This window comes from Lissotriton helveticus, chromosome 4_1, assembly GCF_964261635.1.
Source record: "Lissotriton helveticus chromosome 4_1, aLisHel1.1, whole genome shotgun sequence".
NCBI classification, from domain to species: Eukaryota; Metazoa; Chordata; class Amphibia; order Caudata; family Salamandridae; genus Lissotriton; species Lissotriton helveticus.
In genome coordinates, this window is record NC_136063.1 from 420,073,500 (window position 1) to 420,097,019 (window position 23,520).

A 23,520-nucleotide genomic window follows, 5' to 3' on the forward strand; every position below is an offset into this window, starting at 1 on the left:
TGTATGGCAGCCGGGTGTTATGGCCCAACAACCCCTCTCTAATCACCCCCCGGCGTGTCAGCTGCTTCCCTGGCAGTGCACCATGCCGCGCCTGGTTACAGCAGCGTTAACTCCTTTTAGCAGTGCCCTTTCAGATCGCTAAGACTTTGGCAATGTCACATATGCCAACTGCTCAGACAATTCCAGCAATTTCAGTTTTGCGCAGGGCCCAGGGTCAACTTTTCCCTGCAGTGCGAGGCTCTGGCGAACAGTGCCATGCTAGTATCAAATAACTAGGACACAGAGAGAGTGTCTTCTAGCAGTTCCATCCTCTCGTTGACGACAGTGCCGTCTGAATATATTGAGTCACTGCATTAGGAGCTACTATATTTTATTATAATCGTTAGTCTTTAACCTGGACTGAGAGAGGTAGAAGCAGTAAAGAGAGACAGAAGAAAGAGACAACTGGAAAAAAGTAAAACATTGAGAAAACAGGAATGAAAAGCAATAAGCAAGAGAACGAACAAATGATAGATGGGACAACGGGAAGCAAAGAGAGGACGCACGAAGGGAAGCTGAGAGAAAGGATAAACGGGCAGAGGAGGCAAAAGAGAGGACAATGGGTATGAAGAGAAACAAGCGTTAAGAGCGGCCGGCCGGGAAACTAAAAGTACGGCCGGCCTGCGGCCGGCCATGATTCAATTGAGGGAAGGGAGAAAGGAGGCGGATGGCGCCGCTGCGTCATAGTTTCCCGGAAGCCCGTTGGCCTTCTGTTCCTCTAGGCCTGACACAGCGTGGTAAGTCTCAGATTTTGCTCATGGTGTCTGGGACCAGTGTCGGAGGCGGGGGTGGGGGGGTGTGCTGTGGTATGAGAGTGAGAATAAACAACTAGGACCTGGCAGGGGTGTTTGCTCACTTCCTGTATTCTGAACGTGGTGTCTCTTGGCGCGGGCGCGAGAACAACCGGGAGAAAAGGCTCACGGGTTCACTGTGAGAAGAGAATGACGATGGGTGAGAGAATAAATAGAACGTGTGGGGTAAATTAAGGAGAAAGGACTGAGGGGCTGATGTAAAAGAGGGGCCAAGGAACACAGGAGCTGGAGGCAAAGACACAAAGGACAGTGAGACAATGAATAAGGGGACGATGAAGGAGGAGTAGAGAAAAGATGAGAAAGAGAAAAGAAAACGCGAGGAAGTGATAGAACGAACAAATGATAGATGGGACAACGGGAAGCAAAGAGAGGACGTGAGACGATGGGTGAGAGAATAAATAGAACGTGTGGGAAACTGAAAGTACGGCCGGCCTGCGGCCGGCCATGATTCAATTAGGGGAGGAGAAGCCGCAGAGCGCACGCTGGGCAAAGCCCTTTGATGTGCTGTGCTTGACGACAGTGCCGTCTGAATATATTGAGTCACTGCATTAGGAGCTACTATATTTTATTATAATCGTCAGTCTTTAACCTGGACTGAGAGAGGTAGAAGCAGTAAAGAGAGACAGAAGAAAGAGACAACTGGAAAAAAGTAAAACATTGAGAAAACAGGAATGAAAAGCAATAAGCAAGAGAACGAACAAATGATAGATGGGACAACGGGAAGCAAAGAGAGGACGCACGAAGGGAAGCTGAGAGAAAGGATAAACGGGCAGAGGAGGCAAAAGAGAGGACAATGAGTATGAAGAGAAACAAGCGTTAAGAGCGGCCGGCCGGGAAACTGAAAGTACGGCCGGCCTGCCATGATTCAATTGAGGGAAGGGAGAAAGGAGGCGGATGGCGCCGCTGCGTCATAGTTTCCCGGAAGCCCGTGGGCCTTCTGTTCCTCTAGGCCTGACACAGCGTGGTAAGTCTCAGATTTGGCCTATGGTGGCTGGGACCAGAGTCGGAGGCGGGGGGTGGAGGGGAGTGCTGTGGTATGAGAGTGAGAATAAACAACTAGGACCTGGCAGGGGTGTTTGCTCTCTTCCTGTATTCTGAACGTGGTGTCTCTTGGCGCGGGCGCGAGAACAAACCGGAGGAAAGGCTCACGGGTTCACTGTGAGAAGAGAATGACGATGGGTGAGAGAATAAATAGAACGTGTGGGGTAAATTAAGGAGAAAGGACTGAGGGGCTGATGTAAAAGAGGGGCCAAGGAACACAGGAGCTGAAGGCAAAGACACAAAGGACAGTGAGACAATGAATAAGGGGACGATGAAGGAGGAGTAGAGAAAAGATGAGAAAGAGAAAAGAAAACGTGAGGAAGTGATAGAACGAACAAATGATAGATGGGACAACGGGAAGCAAAGAGAGGACGTGAGATGATGGGTGAGAGAATAAATAGAACGTGTGGGAAATTGAAAGTACGGCCGGCCTGCGGCCGGCCATGATTCAATTAGGGGAGGAGAAGCCGCAGAGCGCACGCTGGGCGAAGCCCTTTGATGTGCTGTCCGGCCGTGAATGCGCGTGCTTGTTTTGTCACGTGATTCACGTGAACTCTAAGAAAACCGCAGCGCAAGAAGCCCTTGGTTTGACGAGGATTTCGAGCACTTGAATTCTCGCTCCCTCAATGCGCTTGCGCGCATTGTAGGTCACGAGACCTAAAAACGCAAAAAGTATTGTTTTTGCTGTACATCTATCAAATGTCTGACCACATGACTAACTATCAGAAATGCTGAGAGGGTTACTAACCCAGACAGGCGTACATGGTCCGCTACACCTGAGGCCATTTGGGTTCAAGATGGGTAAGGGAAACATATATTTGTAATGTTAAGTTGCAGAATTACCTTACGGACGATACGGAGATTGGGGCTGCAAATGTACCAGGCAATTTTACGGATCTTTAAGGGAGCAATCTGGGAGCTAAGGAGGTGCGAGAGGGGTGGCCGAGCAGGGCAGCAGTGTGTTGAACTGACTGTGGGAAGGATAAGTGGCAGACTGGTAAACCAGCCAGGGACTGCAGTATCACAAGGGTATGGAAACAGATGTCAGCTTTGTCATCAGACAAGGATGGGAGGGACAATGTTATGATGAAAACAATAACATGAAAAGCATCTAAATCTGAGGGCCAAAACGAGGGAAGGTCCAAAGTGGTACCATGATTGCAAGTTTGGAAGAATAGGGTTTTAAAAAAATAACAAAATGTGACCTGCAGCTCCCGTAGATTGGGGCGAACAATTCTGTTGTAATGAATTCAGGTTCAGATAGAGGTCTGCGATACACAGGCAGACTATGATTACAGAATGTACTGAGCAGTGAGGTCAGCGGTACAGATGTACAGTTATGTACAATCTCAAAGAAGGCGACAGCTGAAACCAAACCAGCTCTATTGATAATAGTGAAGGTTCTGAAGTTTATGATCCGTGGGCCAAATAAAAAGGAACGTTCCGCCGTGTCTGCTGTTCCGTGGCTCAATTTATGATGATTCATCCTTAGCCTTACAAAGAACATTGAACCATTTAAGTATACCCGCCGTTTCAATGTTTTGGAAGTGAGTGTCGTAAACATACTTAATCTGCAGAGATGCACCTAGTTTTCTCTACTGACCCATGACAAGTTAATCATTCTTGCTAAAGCCACTTCTAAACAAGATGACTCTTCACAAAAAAAAGTAAACATATTCTGCTGCAAATTAGGAATTACACTAACCTCAGTTTGCAAATTCTCCATGGAAATAACTTTGGTGAAAATTATAGCAGGGGCTGCAGTTATTCGCACGGTGAAATCCGTCAAAATAGGACTCAATATAGCCCTTCGTTCTTGGTGTCGCCGTATGCTAAAAAGACAAAACAGTACGAAACAAATGTAAGTTCTTAAATTAAAAACAATATCGAATGCATCTTACAAATTAAATAATGTGCATCAGCTAGCGAACCCGATAGGTCCATGCATGCAAGAAATGTTGCAGGAAATTTTACACCAACATCTCACTGATCGTAACATTGGCCAGCTAGAACCTACTACCTAAATTAAATTAAAAGCCGAAATTATATTTTTATAACTTCAAAGTTTCTAGGATTTTTAAAGTCACTTAAGAATAATAAATATAGTGTGTGCACCACTGGACAGGTAGGAGGATTTTTTATGTTTACATTTATGATAAAAATGTAAATCTGTTGTGTAATATTTATCACTAGGGTTAGATTTATCTTGTCTGAGCGCTTGCTGAGGACTAGAAGAAGAGCGGATATGTAAAATCAGAGAATTTCAATATGGGGGGGTTTCTTTTTGTTTGTCACTGCATATGGATATAAATAATAAAAGGGACAAGCAGAGAGTCCTATCTCACCTATGAATCGCACAAAAAGAGAGCAAGGAAAAAACCTGGTCCAGTAGAAACATCAAGATGTCCAGAACGTCCAAACGTGTTGCTAATGACAAGTGCTAACAAGCCTGTGGCACCCCAATTGATCACTTTTTTGCACCAGGTTATCCTTTGGTGTTGAAGGCTCTGGGAATATCAATGAAGGGAAAATACAGCAAGCAATTTGTCCTATCAAGGTGCAGCCTGCCAAAGTCCAGTACTGTTGAATGGTTGATATCCCAGAACAAAACCTCATTGGTACTTTGGAAATAAATGTAAAGCTTTCAACCCATTACGATAGATTACTCATCAAGGATTAAAGAATACTTTCATACAACAAAATGGCACTGATAATAGCAATGGGTCACGGGAAGGCAAAAAGTTATTGTTATTACAATGCACTGGTCATTTCTCTGGTAACTTACTGATTTCATGAAAAGTTCTGGCGGGAAAAATCTACCAATAAAAGGGCACATCATTCGATGTATGCCTTAGTGCCGCGATAGGACAACCCATATGGCCATATGCTCTTGAATTCTTCAACCCATATATTATATTACCGACATTTTCCAGGTCAGTGTCTGCCAGAGGATTATACTGGATCTATAGTTTGATTATTACTACGAGAGTTGAAGAGAGTTTAACAAAACTCAGGCTCTTCATTAATGTTAGTATCATCCTCCTTGGCAACCACTTTGCAGAATAACGTATCCAGGCCACTTAGGACATTATGTAATAAGCCCTAGTCCAATTCCTATTAAGAGTTTCTAATTTCTTAAACATCTAGTTATAAAGTGTTGTCTCTATTTACGTGGCCTGGCACAGGATTTCCAGGGTTTTACCTAAGCAGGCAGGCTCAGCAGAGGAGTGCCCTTCAGGTTGCCCTCACTTCTCCATAAATCCAGAGGGAATCTGAATTAGTTCCCTTCTTTCGCCCTTCCTCATCCGCTTTTGTACCAATCTGTCACTAAAGCATGTGAAAATATATCAGTGAACCATCTCTTGGGAATAGCAGAACTGACAAATAGGTGACAGACTTCTCTCAGGTATAAATAACATGGCCAAGACTTTTCTGATCAACATAAAGGTTAAATCGCCCACTGCTACACCCTGTTCCTTCTAAAACCACACTGGACATACTAAGCAAAAAGGGAAATATCCATTATGATCCACTGAGAGCTATGATCACCTTCAAGATGAGGTAGAAATTGCACATACCTAAAGATATTATACAATGACACATCACAAAGGTTTATCAATGACTGAAGATACTGTACCATGAAACCTAACTGAATTCCACAGGTATCTCCTAGCAATCTTCCATGAGAGTATCTGAAACCCCCCATAGTTAAAAAGTCCACAAGACAAGTGACTTTAATTTTTCTTGCAGCTGCAAGAAAATATGGAGAAAATATAGACCAGACAGAATTGCAGCCTAAAACAAATTCATTTTACATGTCAATGGTGGTGTCCTGGGCTTTAAAATCACCACTGAAAATTGTCATAACTTATGTTTTGTCCTTAAGTAGGTAACAAAGACATAGAAGCAATATTAAAATCTGCCAGTTGTAATGCCTACATGGGGACAGTACAATAACTAGCGATCGCGCGAACAGGCCTGCACTGAGATGTAGGATTAAAATTGCCAAAACAGCCAAAACATACATGAACCATTTCCCAGAAGGGAACAAGGCTATCCTAGAAAATCTGCAAAGCTTGAGGCAAGGCCACGTTTCTGCTTGCTACTGATAAAGGGCTTAGATGCAACATTAAACAAGCATTTGCAATGCAATAGTTCTCCCATTTAAGAGAGTTTGAGCTATTGTAATTGCAAATGACAATGCCTTTTATTTATTGTTGTTTTTAAAACTGATAAATAAAAGGAATAGTCATTTACAATGCCAATAGCTTAATCTCTCGCAAATGCGAGACCTACTGCATTGCAAATGTATTTGGCGCCCCAGCTATAAAATGATTTAAAAAGCGTTAGGAGAGAGTTGCAAGCAGGTCTAAGCTATTTGAGAAAATAGTGCTCGTGGCTGTAATTAAAGCCTACCGAGTGATAACACAGGTAACTTGGGGTGTCGCAATGGGAGGTAACAAAATGAGACAAGGAGGGACCAATGAACAGCCACAGTTTACAGTGGACAATGACACAAGCCAATGAAAAATATTGGCAAAGCTTCAAGTCCCAACCTAAATACAGCATGCCTCGCAGAGCAACGCATGCGCTGCCCAGGCTCGACCTAAGAACTACATTTCTCAACGCCAATTTCACCAGATGAGCTTGCTTCTTGCAAGAAGATAATTTCAACGCGCAAAAGAAATGGTACATTAGAACATTCTATATCTGTTTTATAGAGGTATATGAGCACAACCTAAAGAGGCAAAGGCTTGTGTGACAAGAGACAGAGAGGCCGATTTCACTGCTCCCACACTGCCCCCAACCCTTACTTTTTTCAGCATTTTGTACCTGATCTTTCCCTCTGCCTCCGACTCAGAACTCTACCGCTCTGTTCTCTCTGGCTCGAATGTTTCTGCTTCTATACTCTCCTTAGTTCTAACAAATCCATAAATAAGTTATTTTTAAGCTCTGGGCTTTGGAGGTACGGTCTCTCACCCTCCCAGTTCTAAGGCTGTCACTTCGTTCACACATATCTTCTGGTCTATCTCCCTCTTTTACCTGTGTCTCTCTCAACCCAGTCGCTCAAATCTCTCTCTGACATACACACACACATACATATGTACGTTTTATTATCCAATGGCACTGTAACCTCGACACTTCCTAATGTATTAGAGAGTTGCATGGCCATCACACCAATTAACAAGCATTTGCAATGCAATAGGTCTCGCATTTGCGAGAGTTTAAGCTATTAGCATTGTAAATGCCTTTTATTTATGTTTTTAAAATGAACACAAATAAAAGGCATTGTTGTTTACAATGCTAATAGCTCAAACTCTCCTAAATGTGAGACCTATTGCATTGCAAATGCTTGTTTAAAGAATGTTGATATTTGGAAATAAGTAAAATACGTTAAACACCCACCGCAGAGGTCTTTCTCAAACGTTAGTGTCCACCATAGGTCAAATATATGGTAGATGTTCACGGATTTGAATAACATATATGCGCAAACATGTACCTGTTCCCCCAGCATAATCTATCCCGGGAAAGAGAACTCTGGGATCTGTAGTTGTTCCACCTAACTACAGAGGGTGTGCCGACATGTGACCATGGGGAGGAGCTCCCCAACCAATGGGAGCGCATCAGGAGGTATATGCAGGTGTGGGTTCGACGAGACTGTATTTGGACGGGCATCTGAGTTAGGCGCTTGTTGCGCCGAAATGCATTATGCCGCATTGTCCTAATAAAAGCCTCCAACAGGATTCCCCGTGTGGCCTCTCACCTTTCTACATTGGAGAGGTGCTCTTTGGATGTTTACACGCTGTCCGTGGCGTGCTTGGGAGGCCCCGTTCTGCAAAGTGGCCGGAGCGTTGCTGGTCCAGTTGACACTGCTTTCTTCACTTGTACCAAGGATTAGGTTGCTCCGGCCCGCCTCGGAGGACAGACGAGGGACAGGGCTTCTGCCGGGAGCAGTTTGTGACTGCACGAAGCGGCGGGTATCAGTGTATCCCGTCGCAAGGACCGCCTGATGTCTGTCTGAGGGGCTAGAACCTTTGTGGGGATCTAAGGAGGCCTGAGGACATGCCATCAAATACGAGGTCAATCATCGGAACTCTGCACCTTTTACCCATGCAATTCAGACTATTTTGGTCTCTTATTTCTTCCCCCAGCATAACCTATCCCGGGAAAGAAAACTCTGGGATCTGTAGTTGTTCCACCTAACTACAGAGGGCGTGCTGACATGTGACCATGGGGAGGAGCTCCCCGACCAATGGGAGAGCATCAGGAGGTATATGCAGGTGTGGGTTCAACGAGACTGTATTTGGACAGGCATCTGAGGAAGGCGCTTGTTGCGCCCACATGCATTATGCCGCATTGTCCTAATAAAAGCCTCCAACAGGATTCTCCTGTGTGGCCTCTCACCTTTCTACATTGGAGGGGTGCTCTTTGGAGATATATATATATATATATATATATATCCAATATAAGATTACTCATGGTTCTGAAATAATCATCCGGCACTCCAGGTAAGGTTAAAGACACTTTTGTGCTTTTTATTACAACGAGGATAACATCTACCTTTAACAGGATTCCCCCGTGTGGCCTCTCACCTTTCTACATTGGAGGGGTGCTCGTTGGATATGGATATGGATATGGATATATTACCTACTGGCGGTTGCCAGTAGGTAGTTATAGTTAGGATCGTTTTCCACAGGAAATCCGCAATATTCTATTGGGAATAACTTTGGCGCCGAATGAGGGATCTGCCTGTAATTTTCATTAACTTTGCCTCACTGCGCTCCGCTCCTTCCCTGAAAGTTTCGGGGGGATCCGTCAAGCGGGGGCCGAGATAAAAGGGGGGTCCCAAAACGTGTTTTCCCCATGTTAATTTCCATAGGGCGGTTGGACTCACTTTTAGCCCGAACGGCTGAATGGATTTCCACCAAACTTGGCAAAATTGTAGGGACTGGTACCCCGATGTGCCTTTGCTATGTCTCAAGATATATGCTCCAGTGGTTTTTATGAAAATTAACTTTGAAAAAATATATATTGGGCTACATTGGGCTATATATATGTTAGAGCCCAAATGTAGCCCAATGTAGCCCAAAGATGGCCACCAGAGACAAAAAAAAACCAAATGTAGCCCAAATATCAGCCAGATGTAGCCCAACTATAGCCCAATGACAGAATGTCCCAGAGTGTTCTAAAGAACAACTAGAGCGCTAACAGTCTTACTTATGACAAAAGTATGGCACACCTGAAGTCATCTTGATTGGAATAAAGTGTTAACACTTAAAACATTTAATTTGCAAAGGAACAAAATGAGGGGGTTCATTTTGCCATAGAAATTATGATTATTGCTGAAGAAAGAAAAATTAGGGTACATTTTGAGTGACTTCTCAAATCCTCTTATATTTCATTAAAAAAATTCTGATATGCAGTCTCCCAAGATGGCCACCAGAGACAAAAGAGCCCAAATGTAGCCCAAATATCAGCCAGATGTAGCCCAACTATAGCCCAATGACAGAATGTCCCAAAGTGTTCTAAAGAACAACTAGAACGCTAACAGTCTTACTTATGACAAAAGTATGGCACACCTGAAGTCATCTTGATTGGAATAAAGTGGTAACACTTAATACATTTAATTTGAAAAGGAACAAAATGAGGGGTTTCATTTTGCCATAGAAATTTTATATATATATATATATATATATATATATATATATATATATATATATATATATATATATATATATATATATATATATTACCTACTGGCGGTCGCCAGTAGGTAGTTATAGTTAGGATCGTTTTCCATAGGAAATCGGCAACATTCTATTGGGAATAACTTTGGCGCCGAATGAGGGATCTGCCTGTAATTTTCCTTAACTTTGCCTCGCTGCGCTCCGCTCCTTCCCTGAAAGTTTCGGGGGGATCCGTCAAGCGGGGGCCGGGATAAAAGGGGAGTCCCAAAACATGTTTTCCCCATGTTAATTTCCATAGGGCGGTTGGACTCACTTTTAGCCCGAACGGCTGAATGGATTTCCACCAAACTTGGCAAAATTGTAGGGACTGGTACCCCGATGTGCCTTTGCTATGTCTCAAGATATATGCTCCAGTGGTTTTTACGAAAATTAACTTTGAAAAAATATATATTGGGGTACATTGGGCTATATATATGTTAGAGCCCAAATGTAGCCCAATGTAGCCCAAAGATGGCCACCAGAGACAAAAAAAAACAAATGTAGCCCAAATATCAGCCAGATGTAGCCCAACTATAGCCCAATGACAGAATGTCCCAGAGTGTTCTAAAGAACAACTAGAACGCTAACAGTCTTACTTATGACAAAAGTATGGCACACCTGAAGTCATTTTGATTGGAATAAAGTGGTAACACTTAATACATTTAATTTCAAAAGGAACAAAATGAGGGGTTTCATTTTGCCATAGAAATTTTATATATATAGGTAACCCACCTGGCTTGGGTGATGTGCACGGCCACACCGACCCCCGCGGACATTTGGACAGCAGCACGACGGCGGAAGCGGTCAGGGGACTCGAGGGAGCATCCTTTGTGAACACTTCAAGGACTTACACATGGGCCCACAAACACGCAAATCCCTTTTTCCGCCCAGCCCAGAGGGTTGAAATCCTATCGTCACCCGCCTGGAATTAGAACACGGCATTCTGGGCATTGTAGTTCCAAGCAACACTAGGAACTGCAATCAGGTGATGCAACAGCTACATAGGGGGCAGAGCCAACCCTTTTTTGAACATTAAGAGGGCGGCAGGATGCAACATGGTGCGAACTTGTGCGGTGGTGTGATTACCTTTGGGCGCTGACGAAGGCACAACTAGCCGAAATGCATACGCCAATGGAAGGTCATTAAAGCTGCCTCCTTGCTGTTTCCCCTAACGTGGCCTCTGCTCTCTTCTTTTCGGGGAAAGGGGTTTCCTGTATAGATATATATATATTATTTATATTTTTTAACTCGAAGTGGCCAAATGCGAGATTAAGGGGAAGCATACCGAACACGTACACATTACGGTCGGTTCCTTGAACTAGCAGGCGGGAGTGGAAGGAGCTTTGTTAAAGACATTAACATTCAAATTGTCACGAACGACCCAAAGAGAGCGAGTAACTGACTAGGAAGCTGGAGGAACGGAGAGGGAAACGCCTAGTCACAGCGGCAACATTGTTTCAGGCAAGCTCTAACATCGCTGAACCTAGCAAAGAGAAAACAAGCACTGAAAATACAAGGGAAAGCACAACCAAACAATTGTTCAACCAACTAGAGAAATTATATCGGAAATAAATAAATAAAAGTTGGGAAATTCTGGCATTGGAGAATTACATTGAAGTGAAAAGAATTCCTCGTGGACTGCGCATTTTTACTATGCCAACGCATCCCGAAACAAAAGTGGCGCTATTACAGGAATGGGCAGATGACAACGCTGAGTGCTCATTAAACATGATGCGCATACTAATCAAACATGCCAATATTGACCTTGCAGAGTTAACAATACAAATCGAGGAAATAGAGACCAAAATGCGAGACCACACTGATCAAACAGACATAGGAAAGATGCGCAAAGAAATGGAAGTGAGGTTGGAGAAATATGAAACCGAAATACAAGAACGGAAAAAGCGAAAATTCAGGAGGGATGAATTGGATTATAAGCATGGTCGAATTCTAACTTTTGCAAAACGGTTTGATAAACTGAAGAAAAATTATCCAATGCAAAAATCAAATTCAAATAGTACAAGTGCAAGCGACTCGGAAATAAGTGAACCTGAAACATCAACAGATGGCATCCCCAAGGTGAATTTTTTAGAGGAAATGCACCTGATGTACATGGATCAAACAATGTCACGGGGGAGAGGACGTGGCAGAAATGCAGAAAGAGGCAGAGGAAGAGGGGAAAAATCATCCCCAGAACCAGAAAAATCAGACGATCAAAGCGTCAAAAGACACTATCCGCTACGCAATCGAAAGTGAATAAAAATGTGATCATCAATCTATCGAAACACACCTTAACGATGGATGAAGAAAGTGCATTGAATAAGGGGCTATCTTTCTGCCCAGAAAGCCATTTCAACTATACAGAAGTGCGCATTGACCTATACAGATACATCAGAAAATTAAAACTGGCCAAGATCCATGCAAATAAAAACAAAGGAGCATCTCAAGAAACATCGACATCAACAGAAGGAACAGAAATGGAACCGAAAATTTGTATTGATCAAGCACAAGACTTGAAAACAATGTTTGACTTACTATACAATCTGGAGGATGATGAAATGACAGAAGAGGAGATACTGGAGCATTTAGAAATTGATACCAATCAAAAAGTCAAAAGTGGCCTAAAAAAATAAGTCGAAATTTTGCCCAATATTGCCCCCAGGAAATAGAATTGACCAATTCAGCGAGGCGGTCATAGATGAATTAGAAAAAATGACTAACATCAGAAATGAAAATGGAAAAGAAAATCTCAGTAAGAAAGAGCGGGATGCCATTGAACGTCTAATGTAAAATAAAGAACTAACAATTAGACAAGGGGGGCAATATTGTCTTGTTGAACACGGTGGATTACATACAAGAGGCACATAGACAACTGGACAATACAGACAATTACCAAAAATTACAAAGTAACCCAATAAACAAAATGACAATGAATTTAAATTCCAATTTAATAAAATGGCACAATGAAAACCTGATTGATGATGATGAACTTAAATTTCTAACTAAGGATTTTCCGGTAATTCCTACAATTTATTTCCTACCAAAGGTGCACAAGACTCTTCACCGACCTCCAGGTTGGCCGATTGTATCGTCTTGTGATTCTCTGTATGAAAATCTTTCTAAGTATGTGGACCAATATCTTGCTCCAATTGCACAGAGCATGAGTTCCTACATCCAAGACACGGGGAACTTTTTGAGAATATTAAATGGAGTCACATGGAATGATCAACTGCTGCTAATAACCATCGATGTAGTATCATTATACACGTCCATTCAACATGCAATAGGGTTACAAGCCTGTAAATATTTTCTACAACAGCGAACAATTACAGAAATGAAACACACACGGATGCTACTGACCATGATCAAAATTTGCCTAAAAAACAACATTTTCTATTTCGATAAAGTACTATATCAACAAAACTGTGGAACAGCCATGGGCATATAATTTTCTCCCAACTACGCTAACATCACAATGGGATGGTGGGAGAAATTGGTAGCATGGGACACAGAAAATCAGGAATATCTGGATAAGATTATACTATGGGTCCGCTTTATTGATGACCTTTTCCTAATCTGGAATGACACGGAAAATGAGTTCAAAAGCTATTTCCAGAAATTGAACAACAACCATATAGGTCTATCATTTACATGCAACATGAGTAAAACACAGATTGCTTTCCTCGATACGTTGATCTACATAGAAAATGATACAATCCATTCAACACTCTATCGAAAAGAGACATCCACGAACAGCATATTGCACGGAACAAGTTTCCATCCGAAACCGTTAATTGCGAGCATCCCTTACGGAGAATTCATGATAATGAAAAGAAACTGCTCGAAAACTGAGGATGCTGAAAACAAGATAGAGGATTCCATGGAAAGGCTAAAAGCTAGAGGTTACAAAGATCACACCCTAAAAAGATGTAAACAGATAAAAAAAACAAGAGGAGAAATCCTGATACCAAAGATAAAGACACAAACAAAAGAACAGAAACCACGCTTTATCACAACATATAGTAAAGAAAGTGGCAAAATCATGGGAAAACTGAAAAAATAGTGGCATTTAATAGAAAAGGATCCTGACATAGGAAAACTGGTGGGACAGAAACCTATTGTAACTTATCGCAAAACCAAATCGTTGAAAGACATGTTGGTAAAAAGTCATTTCACACAAAAAGCAGACAAGAATTGGTTATCGAACCAACAGAATGGATTCTATAATTGCAACTCCTGCAAAGCGTGCAAGATTGGGAAAAACCAAAAATCCATCATTGACCCGAATGGGAACACAATTGCCATAAATGAAAGAATCACATGTACTTCGCAATATGTGATATATATCATAGAATGCAATTGTGGGAGCAAATACATAGGAAGTACAATTTGCATGCTGCGCAAACGCATTCTGGAACATATCAGAGCGGTGAAGAATAAAGACTTGTCATACGCAACCGCCAAACACATGATACTATGCCAGAAAGGAGATTGGAGATCAATGTGCTATTATGGCATAAAAACAGTCACCCTGAACGAACGAGGTAAAAATAGAACTAGAACACTCCGACAGATGGAATCCAAATCAATAATAAGACTCAAAACGAAGACCCCGAGAGGGATGAACTTTGATGAGGAACTTTACACACACTTAGAATAAGATTTGAACTATAAATAGTAGCCTGTAGACAATGTTGACCTGTGAAATATTAGTTCTAACTATAAATCTGCAAATATGAAATGAAAAATGAATTTTTCAGTATTTAAATTGTCCGTATATAACCCAATGAGTACTAAACTCGGTTAAATACATATAATAATGTTGAATGCATTAATTTCACTGCCAATGAAATGTGAATTGTGGCACTATGCCTCATGACAAATTTTACAAATGTGTAGAATCGCCAATAAGCATGAGTACAAGCACTAAACTCGGTTAAAATGGACAAAATATGTCACATGTGTGAAACTTGCTGATACATCTTGAGCATATAAATCGCAGTATAATATTTGCAGAAATATGAAATTACAATGTAAATAACCTCCATGAACAGTCAGTGAATGTAAATAGAATTCTTTCTTTTTCTGTTAATATGATTTTTGAATACCAAATAATTAATGCACTACAATGCCCAGAATGCCCCATAATGGCTAACTAGGCTTAAAAGGTGTGGAAATAGAAAACTCACTAACCGTGAGCAAAGCCGTGGAGGCTGAAACGCGTTGGTTGGGTCGTTTTTGTTGAATAAACAAGTTTAAAGACTTCTACTCCGGAGTGCTGTGCATCTTTGCCTGCAAAATTGAAATTGGAGCCAGGATCCGGCTCCCACGCCAAGCACCCACTGCCAGAGCGCGCTGTAAGCAGGATCACTTTGTGGACATATATATATATATATATATATTCACTGAAAAAACCATAGGTTTCACACCAGTTATAGTTAGGAATTAGCATTTAAAAAACCTATTAAATTCACTGAAAAAAAACATAGGTTTCACACCAGTTATAGTTAGGTGGAAATTTTACTCGCATAAAACCATTGAAATTCCCACGTTATAGTTAGTTGGACTCACTATAACTTGCGCGTGCAATGCACTGCTGATGACGTCACATATTACATCACTCATGACATGGTCAGTGACATCACTCATGACATCACTGATGACATCTCAAATGACATCACTGATGACATCATCCAGTGAATGTGTATCTTTCTGAAAAATAATTTTTTTTTTATATATGTATATCTAAAGGTTGATGGAAGAATAAATGGGTAAATAAATGTCTAAATGGATGTTTTTTTGTGTAAAATTGATTGGTTAACTGACTTATTAAATGTATCTTAGTGAATACATATATTAGCGAGTAATGTTTAAATATTTAAATATCTGTATCTGTGTCTCACTTTGTGTATAAGTGGCTGCATGGGTTGGTGAGTAGCTACGTGAGTGTGTATATGGGTTATTAGTTGTTTTTTTGAGTATCAGTATCAGTGTATGTATGGTTCGGTGGGGGATATTACTTAGAGCACAGATGCATGAATGAGTGGCTCACTATTTGTATGTATTTTGAAGACAGCATGTGTGCAAGACTGTATGGGTGGATGATTGTGTGTATGGGTGGGTTAGTGAGTATGTGTTTTATAATTGATTGTTTAAGAGAGTAAATATGTTTCCGTTTCTGTAGAAGTATGTGTAGTGGTGTGTATATAGCAGTATAATCAAGTAAATGTTTTTTTTATAGTTTATTTGCATATGTGAATTTGTGTGTGAGTAACTATATGGATGAGTATTAGTGTGTAACAGGACGTATAGGTGTATGAGTACATATGATGAGTAAGTACATGCATGAGTGACTATATAGAACTGTTCGTGAATGAGTGGATGTGTATGTAGATGTTGGAATTACCTAATAAGTTGTTGTAATTGGTATTGGTTTCTCCTTTTTTAAGAAAATGTTAGTTTCTATTTTTGAATGTGTGTGTCAAAGGTTAATTTATGCTGATAGGAGGTCTGCCACTTTGTCACAAGAATGTTGTCATCAGTGATGTCATTTGAGATGTCATCAGTGATGTCATGAGTGATGTCACTGACCATGTCATGAGTGATGTAATATGTGACGTCATCAGCAGTGCATTGCACGCGCAAGTTATAGTGAGTCCAACTAACTATAACGTGGGAATTTCAATGGTTTTATGCGAGTAAAATTTCCACCTAACTATAACTGGTGTGAAACCTATGGTTTTTTCAGTGAATATATATATATATATATATATAGTCTTAGTGAAGTCCTCCTGGACCTACGTTGGACACCTCTGGTGTATACTTTGCAAGGTACATAGGTTGAACCCAAAATAACACCTCGGTAGGTTTAAGCTACAGTTGTAGAGATTTATATGTAACATGTTGGTTACGTGATGAAATTCAGGAGCATAACACAGGCCCCTAACTCTTCAAGGGGCGCCTATTCAGCTCAAGGTAAAAAAAATGTATGTGAGATATTGGAGACTCGGGCCCCCCCCATCACATTCTGTGGAGTAAGAGCGGGGGTGTCAATTTCTGTTACGCCACTGATCCAATTTTAGTAAGACAGCTCAGTGGGTTTAGCCTGCTGCAAACATCTTTAGCTAAGTAGGCAAGCTGGAGGCTTTGGGTTCACTTCTTGGAACAAATAAGGGATGTTGTCAATAAAAAGGTCAATACAACTAGTGCTGCTTAGTTGAGTTATATGAAGTCTGTCCGGACTGGAAAGCATCGGCACAGAGGCCAAGGACTGTATGTGCATAGAGCCTGAAACACAGCCTAGGCATGGAAATTAAGTCCCCAGCTGGCATCTGCTCTCGTGGTGTAGGTTCACAGTAAAAGATCTATAAAAGTGATTAAAAAAGACGGTGTGGTGCGCTATACAGAGCCAGGGCTCTAATTTACAATGATTCTACTGCCCTGAAACAGGTTACCTGCCCGGAGTCCTCTTTCCGAGCATCAGCGCCAGCAGCTAAAGTGCCTTGCATAAAACGCTTCCCGGTTGGCACTGAATTGCTCTCAGCCAAACAGAAAATGGCGTAGTGCACCGCAGAGAGGGGGCCGCTTTTGCTGGAGCGGTCTCACATAACTGATGCTGAAACCCCACTCTGTCAACTATCCCCTGGGGAGCAGGAAGCGAGAAAGGAAAGCATCGTAGCCTGCTGTGATTTCAATCAAAACACAAGAGAGAAGCAATGACATGAGAGAGAAGCATGGACAAGAGAGAGAAGCAAGGACAGGAGAGAGAAGCTAGGAGAAGAGAGAAGCAAGGAGAAGAGAAAAGCAAAGAGAAGAGAGGGCCGGTGAAGAGCTGAAACTTGGAGATGCGAAAAGAAAGGTAGAGAGAGGAACTGGAGTAGAGGGGACGACGAATAGACGATGCGACAAAACAACAGAAAACAAGGTGTTTTATTAAAAGGCAGCTGGGAAAACGTGATTAGTCCAGAGTCGATTCTGTGCAGTAAATACATTTTCAAAACTCGCTCAAAATAACCCTGCGTTGATCTGTACCTGCAGAGTTGATAAGCTGTAGTTTGTAGTGGTGCTCGTTGAAAAAGCGGGTGCCCACCCCGCTATTATCTTTAATTTGGAAAGGGAGCCTACCCCGTATTGCAGCCACCGTATTGAGGAAATCATATCCGCAGCCTGGCTCGGACAGGAAGCCAGGCAACCTGTGTTGGGACAGGGCCTCAAGAAGACAGGAAGCAGACGGGAGCCTACCCCGCGCTCCTGTGCCTGTGAAGACAGCCGTAAGTAAGAGAGCGTGTGAGCCAGCAGGGCTCCCGTGCTTGTGGAGAGCCCCGCCTGCTGATGAGCCTGACCCGTTGACTAGAGAGAGAGCCCGGTAAGCAGGGACTCCTCGAGGCCTGGCGGGAGTCAGGAGCACCACAGAGGAGACCAGCGAGTCCAAGGAAACTCCACTGGAAGGTGCTTGCAGAGCGGAGTTACCGGCAGACCTGATGAGGAAAGATCTGCCTGGAGAGCAGCGGGGGAGTCCTGAGTCAGCCCGGTGAGTGAGGGGGACGTTTAAACACAATGTCTATTCCCTGTGTGCCACTGTCTAACCCTGCATTAAAAAGACGTAAGGGGGACAGGAGATGTGCACATTGCGTGACTGGACGTGGTGAACGTGCGCGTTCACATTTCCAGTCTGTCCTGCGCGTGCCCATCTCCTGTCTCCCATGAGAGGCAAGTCAGTGACAATAGATCTCGCTGGCGACAGCGCTTCGGTCGCCAGGCGTACCTAAAAAGCCACATCAAGAATTCACTTGCATTCCCAACTTTTACGAGTGTGTGTTTATGAACTTTTAAAGTGTAAGTGATGGAGGGCCAAGTCACAAGCCACTATAAAACACCTGCAGCTGGACTGAATGCCTGACATGAGATGGCAACAAAGTGCAACACTGACTGTTTACGAAGTTTGACCTCTGTATTTCACCTGCATGCCTTGTGATTTACCTCAGGCTCTATCCTCGAGCTCTCGCTCTTACCTCTGTGTCACTGAGACATTTCTCTCTCTACCCTCATCCATTCTAATCCTCGCCCATGCACCTTCGTCCCCCTAGTTATTACTCCAGCGAGGATCTGGAGTTGGTGGTGTGAAATGGGACAGTAGGAAAGAGTAATGACTCATCCACACCCCTCCTCTTGCCACATTCAGCACCCAATGTGCCCTTTGTGACCAGGAAGAGAAAGTAGAGGGAGACTGGTGAAAGGGAGGATCATGGGTGTGGGGGGGGGTCCAAAACGGTTTCAGCGTGCATCTCACTGACAGGGCCAAGTTTGTGGGACTCTCAAGAACAAACTTCAAATTCACTCCTCAAATACAATTGATTATGCTGCGATCTTCAAAGCAAACAGGGATGTTTCAATGCAACTGGCAATATTTGGGCACATAGGAAAGGGAGCTGTGGTCACTGATACTGCTCACTGGGAAACCTGGTGCTCCAACACCGCTTTGTGCCTTAAGCCCCTGTCACTCACAGCAATCAGCTGTTAAATACTCTTCTTTTTCTTGTATTAATGACAGTGAACACACTCTTCTTCAGACTCCTATACAAATCTAAATTGTTACTCAAGTTTTTCAATGATTGCTAAACTACTGGACAAATGCATCAATGAGTCTGCCCAGAATGAGCAGAGTGTTACAGCAAACAAATGATGGATGGAATGCTGACAATGCAAACATTCTCCCCCAGTCAAAAGATCTGGGTTAATTCCATCATTCTTTTGCCCAATACACCACCCAGTTATGACCCAGCCATCTGCAAATCAGTCTTAACCCTGTGCATCATGGGAACAGTCCAGACCGAACTGCCAGGCCAGGTCCTCCCTGGACCGGAAACAAGCCTCCTGGGACCGGTTTCAGGGTATGTCACCCTTCTTCAGCCAGGCTAGCTTGAATCCAGTGGCACGTGAGCAAGGGACCCACGTCTGGGCATACCCATCCCACTTAGGGAGAAAAGAGTTACAGAAATTAATGATGGACGGAATCATTCAGTCCATCATTTGTTTGCTGTAACACAGAATGAGCAGAGAGCGCACTGGGTGCCTCGTTGACCTCCTAGCGACCCCTTTCTTCTTTAATTTCCTACCCGGACACCTGTTTCAGCCAGCAGCACACGCGGATTTTAACGATTCTGCTTTCTGAATTCACAGTAAGATCTGCCAAAAGGTGCTTGTAAAAAGACTTGAAAGCGCACAAAGGCGCGGTGTAAGGATGTGGCAAGCCGTCGATCCTACTGTCTAGTACTCATTTGCGGAGCAATCATGTGCGCAAAGCTTTGAACCGCAGTCACACACACCATATAAAAACACGCTGCCAACACACCAGACACGCGCACCACGTGAGCAGCCCCTGTGTTTGTAATGCATTCATTGGGGGTGCACTGGCGCAGCTGCTTTGTGTTAGGGAGATATCTGTTTAAAGCATAATATTAATATTCACTAGAGCAAGCACCCTACTAAATAAAGATAAAAACGATATGTTTAAAACAGAAGTTCATGTATAGAGACGGGTGAACACAAATATTTTTAAACGGTTTCCAACGCAGCTTTAAGAAATCCCTTAACTTATTTTGCACTCAGGGTTCCGGCTAGGTCGTGATATACAAATACCGAGTGCATAATCACATATCTTAAGACTTCCTGCCTCTCGTCAGAGTCACAGGAAAATGGTACAGGATGTAAACAAATGTCTCCGCGGGCTCCAGCAACATTAAGATTCCGACACCCACATTCGGCACCCCATGGGGGCTCAGATGCTGTACGTACCGTAGGCTCTTGCATCACAAAACTCTGTCAAGGCCACGGACTTTACATTTGTTCATGTAACTAAATACACTGAATGAGTGTTTCGTGTCCTATTACCTCATGATGTGATGATGAAATCTAGCCCCTGGATTTTAAAATTGTAAAAGTTTATTTTGGGGACCAGTGGTGTAGCCACTGTCTCTAAGGAGATCCCAGGATAACAATCTCCTGCAGGTTATCATAACAATGCTAGTTTAATTAATTTGTACCACATGCATCACAGCTCCCTGGAAAACACGTAAATGAGAGTTGTAAAAATGGGTAGGACTGTGACTGTAAGGATCACATAGGCTACTGTTACCCGCTTATCTATAATTCAAAGCATGTATTTGTTTGCACTCATTGCAACAACCCATACTTCATTCATCATCCAATGTCTTAAAATCTTGGACTTCACATTATCTATTTGATAGGAAATACTGAATTTCTCTACATTCATATGCCATGGTGTAAGTGGTGAATTGGATTTCTTTTTTTTTTTGCTCTAATCAAGCAAATGCTATCAATAGAAATCCGACCTAAGATTCCACCCACAGCTGCAGTAGGGTGTCTAGAAAACAGACACCAGCAGTGGTCTACGGCAAGTAAGTAGCTCTACTTTTGTTGTTAACCGACTTGAAACAGGGATATGAAGTGGAAAAACCCTCTTTTCATGTATGTGAATTTGCAAATTGAAAAATCAAGGGATGCATGAAAAACACCCTTTGTTTCGAATAAAAATAGATTGTTAATTAGTTATCAATTGAAAAACATTCCCATCAAAATGAGAAGTATTATTTTACTCCCCAAGAAATCATTTTATTCCTATGATGAACTAGTTGTTCCTTTCCAGAGGGACATGGTTCAGAGCACTAAGTTCTGTGGTCGGTTTTAGGGCTGCAACATTACTGGGTTTTGGCCCATTTATCTAAGGCCAACCATGTGGACTCCCTCTGGAAACGTGACAGCATTAATTGAAAGGTCAATGAGTTGGCCCGATCATATTCATTATTTTTTTAGACCTGTAGAAGCAAGATCAGGGATACAGGTGAAGCTGGGGAACAAACAAAATAATTCTCTCACTCATGTCACCATGGTAAATCTGTGGGAGGAAGAAAGGTAGAAAGTCCCTAGATAGCATTTGGAGTCCCTGCGGTCCAAAGACTGTCCACCACAAAACACCATAAAAGTGGGTTCATTGCGGATAAAAAAAACAAAAAAAACTCCAAGTGAGCAGACATAAGAAGGGTAAAGGTGGTGCACCTGAGCCCCAGTCCTACATAACTGGCAATTAGAGCGGAGAAGCAAGTGAAGTTGGAGGGAGACCGATAGCCACAGCTTTTCTTTCAGAGGCAAGTGAATTTCCTTCGAGGTGGGTCCATACCAGGGAAGACTGGTGGGGCAAAGAGATGCAGCAGCAATTGGTGGTAATTGGTAGGAGACTGACGAGAGTTTCTGCTACAGGAACGTCAAGTCCAAGATTAGGATTGGCAAAGTCTTAATGGCACTCCCAAAAAGAAAGAGAGATTCGTTGTGTTACCCTCTCCACAATAAAATGACTATTGTACTACAAAAGATGCTTGTTGATAGACTGTGTGATGGGTATGATATAATATTTCTACCAAAGTATCACTAAAACCTGTTAAACGTAGTTGTTACAGGAAGAGAGTACCCAGATTGATTAACATTGCCAGCGGCACTTTAGTTTTTAGGTCTCGCCTGTCGATGCGCATGCGCATCGAGCAAGGCGAGAGTATTGCGAGTTATCCACTCTTTATCCACACTGCAAGGAATCGTGGCGATTCCTTGCAGTGCCCGTGACTTTTAAGGTCAATGCGCATGCGCATTAAGCTTATGCGCATGCGCATTGACCTTAAAAGTCACGGGCGCGTGCATGTCCGTCTTTGTTTACCCGCTCCGCCCCCTCCCGCCGTGTCGCCTTGCCTACTCTCTTCCACAGCCTCCCCCAGCTCCGCCCCCTCACTACTTGATTGCACGGCCGCTAGGCCGTGCCTCCCCTACTCTCCTCCCCCCTCCTCCCCTGCCTGCCTGCCGCTAGCTGAGTCCTAGCGTTGGCTGAACATCCCGTGATTTTGGACAAATCCCTTAATCTTGCTGTGACCTTGTGCAATGTTACTGGAGCTTCCGCCCCAAGTACCTTTTGCGTCGAGTTTGCAATATATAAAACTGCATGAAAAAAATCCAGTCCGTCTTTGTTTACCCGCTCCGCCCCCTCCCCTTCCCGCCGTCTCGCATTTCCCCTGTCGCACTTCTCCTCCCCCCTCCCCTCTCTTCCCTCCGTCTTGTTTATTGTACCCGCTCCGCCCCCTCCCCTTCCCGCCGTGTCGCATTTCTCCTCCCCCCTCCCCTCTCTTCCCTCCGTCTTGTTTTCATCTTTAGAAAGCATTGGAAAAATCCGTTCCTGATTAAGGATTTGTTTTGAGTGTTTTTAAAGGGTAAATCCTCGTCTGGTATCGCAAAAGTCCCTCCTTCTGTAAACTGCTGCAGATGCGCTCTCAGTGTGTCACTCCTTCGCCGACTCCTAAATCTCCTCTGGACTAAGTTCTCCGCTCCTTGTGTGCACGTCTGTGCACGTCATGCCCCATCACTCTCCCATTTGCTACAGCTCCTTGATAGGTGACGGCTGTGCCGCTTTGAATGAGGTTGAGAGGTGCTGGGGAGAAGTCCCACTCCTGCATCCGTGGCCTGCACTGTCTCAGCGTTCAGCTGGGATCGCAGACTCCCTCTGGGACTCAACATCCATTAAGTCCGCACCTCCGGCAGTGTCCTCAAGTGGGTGTTGTGAAGGGGCCCCTGGTGTTTACGTGAGGCATAGACACAAATGAGTCCCCTCCAGCAAGTATTTATTCTTGCCAGACCAGATGCGCAGGATTTTTAGAGCATAATGCCGGATGGGCAAAAAGCTCTTGTGCAACAGCCATTTTTGGCCGGTGACCACGCCCCGATGCTGCTATTTTTGGTTTATAGATTTGTATTCACACAACCCAGAAAGGTTCAGCATTTTGCTTGGATATCTTCAAACAGGATATTTCCTTTTAACCTTCTTGCATCTTTTTCCCTGTTAGTCG

General features: G+C 43.2%; 1 protein-coding gene across 4 annotated transcripts in view; it reads right to left on the minus strand.

The window, feature by feature from the left end:
- Positions 1-23,520, minus strand: part of VPS13B (vacuolar protein sorting 13 homolog B) — a 3,181,000-nt gene that overhangs the window by 1,184,380 nt on the left and 1,973,100 nt on the right. For all 4 annotated transcript variants that reach the window (XM_078686964.1, XM_078686965.1, XM_078686963.1 and 1 more), the window contains exon 32: positions 3,598-3,724. In XM_078686964.1, the coding sequence (XP_078543090.1) occupies positions 3,598-3,724 (127 nt within the window). The remainder of the gene's footprint in view (positions 1-3,597; positions 3,725-23,520) is intronic.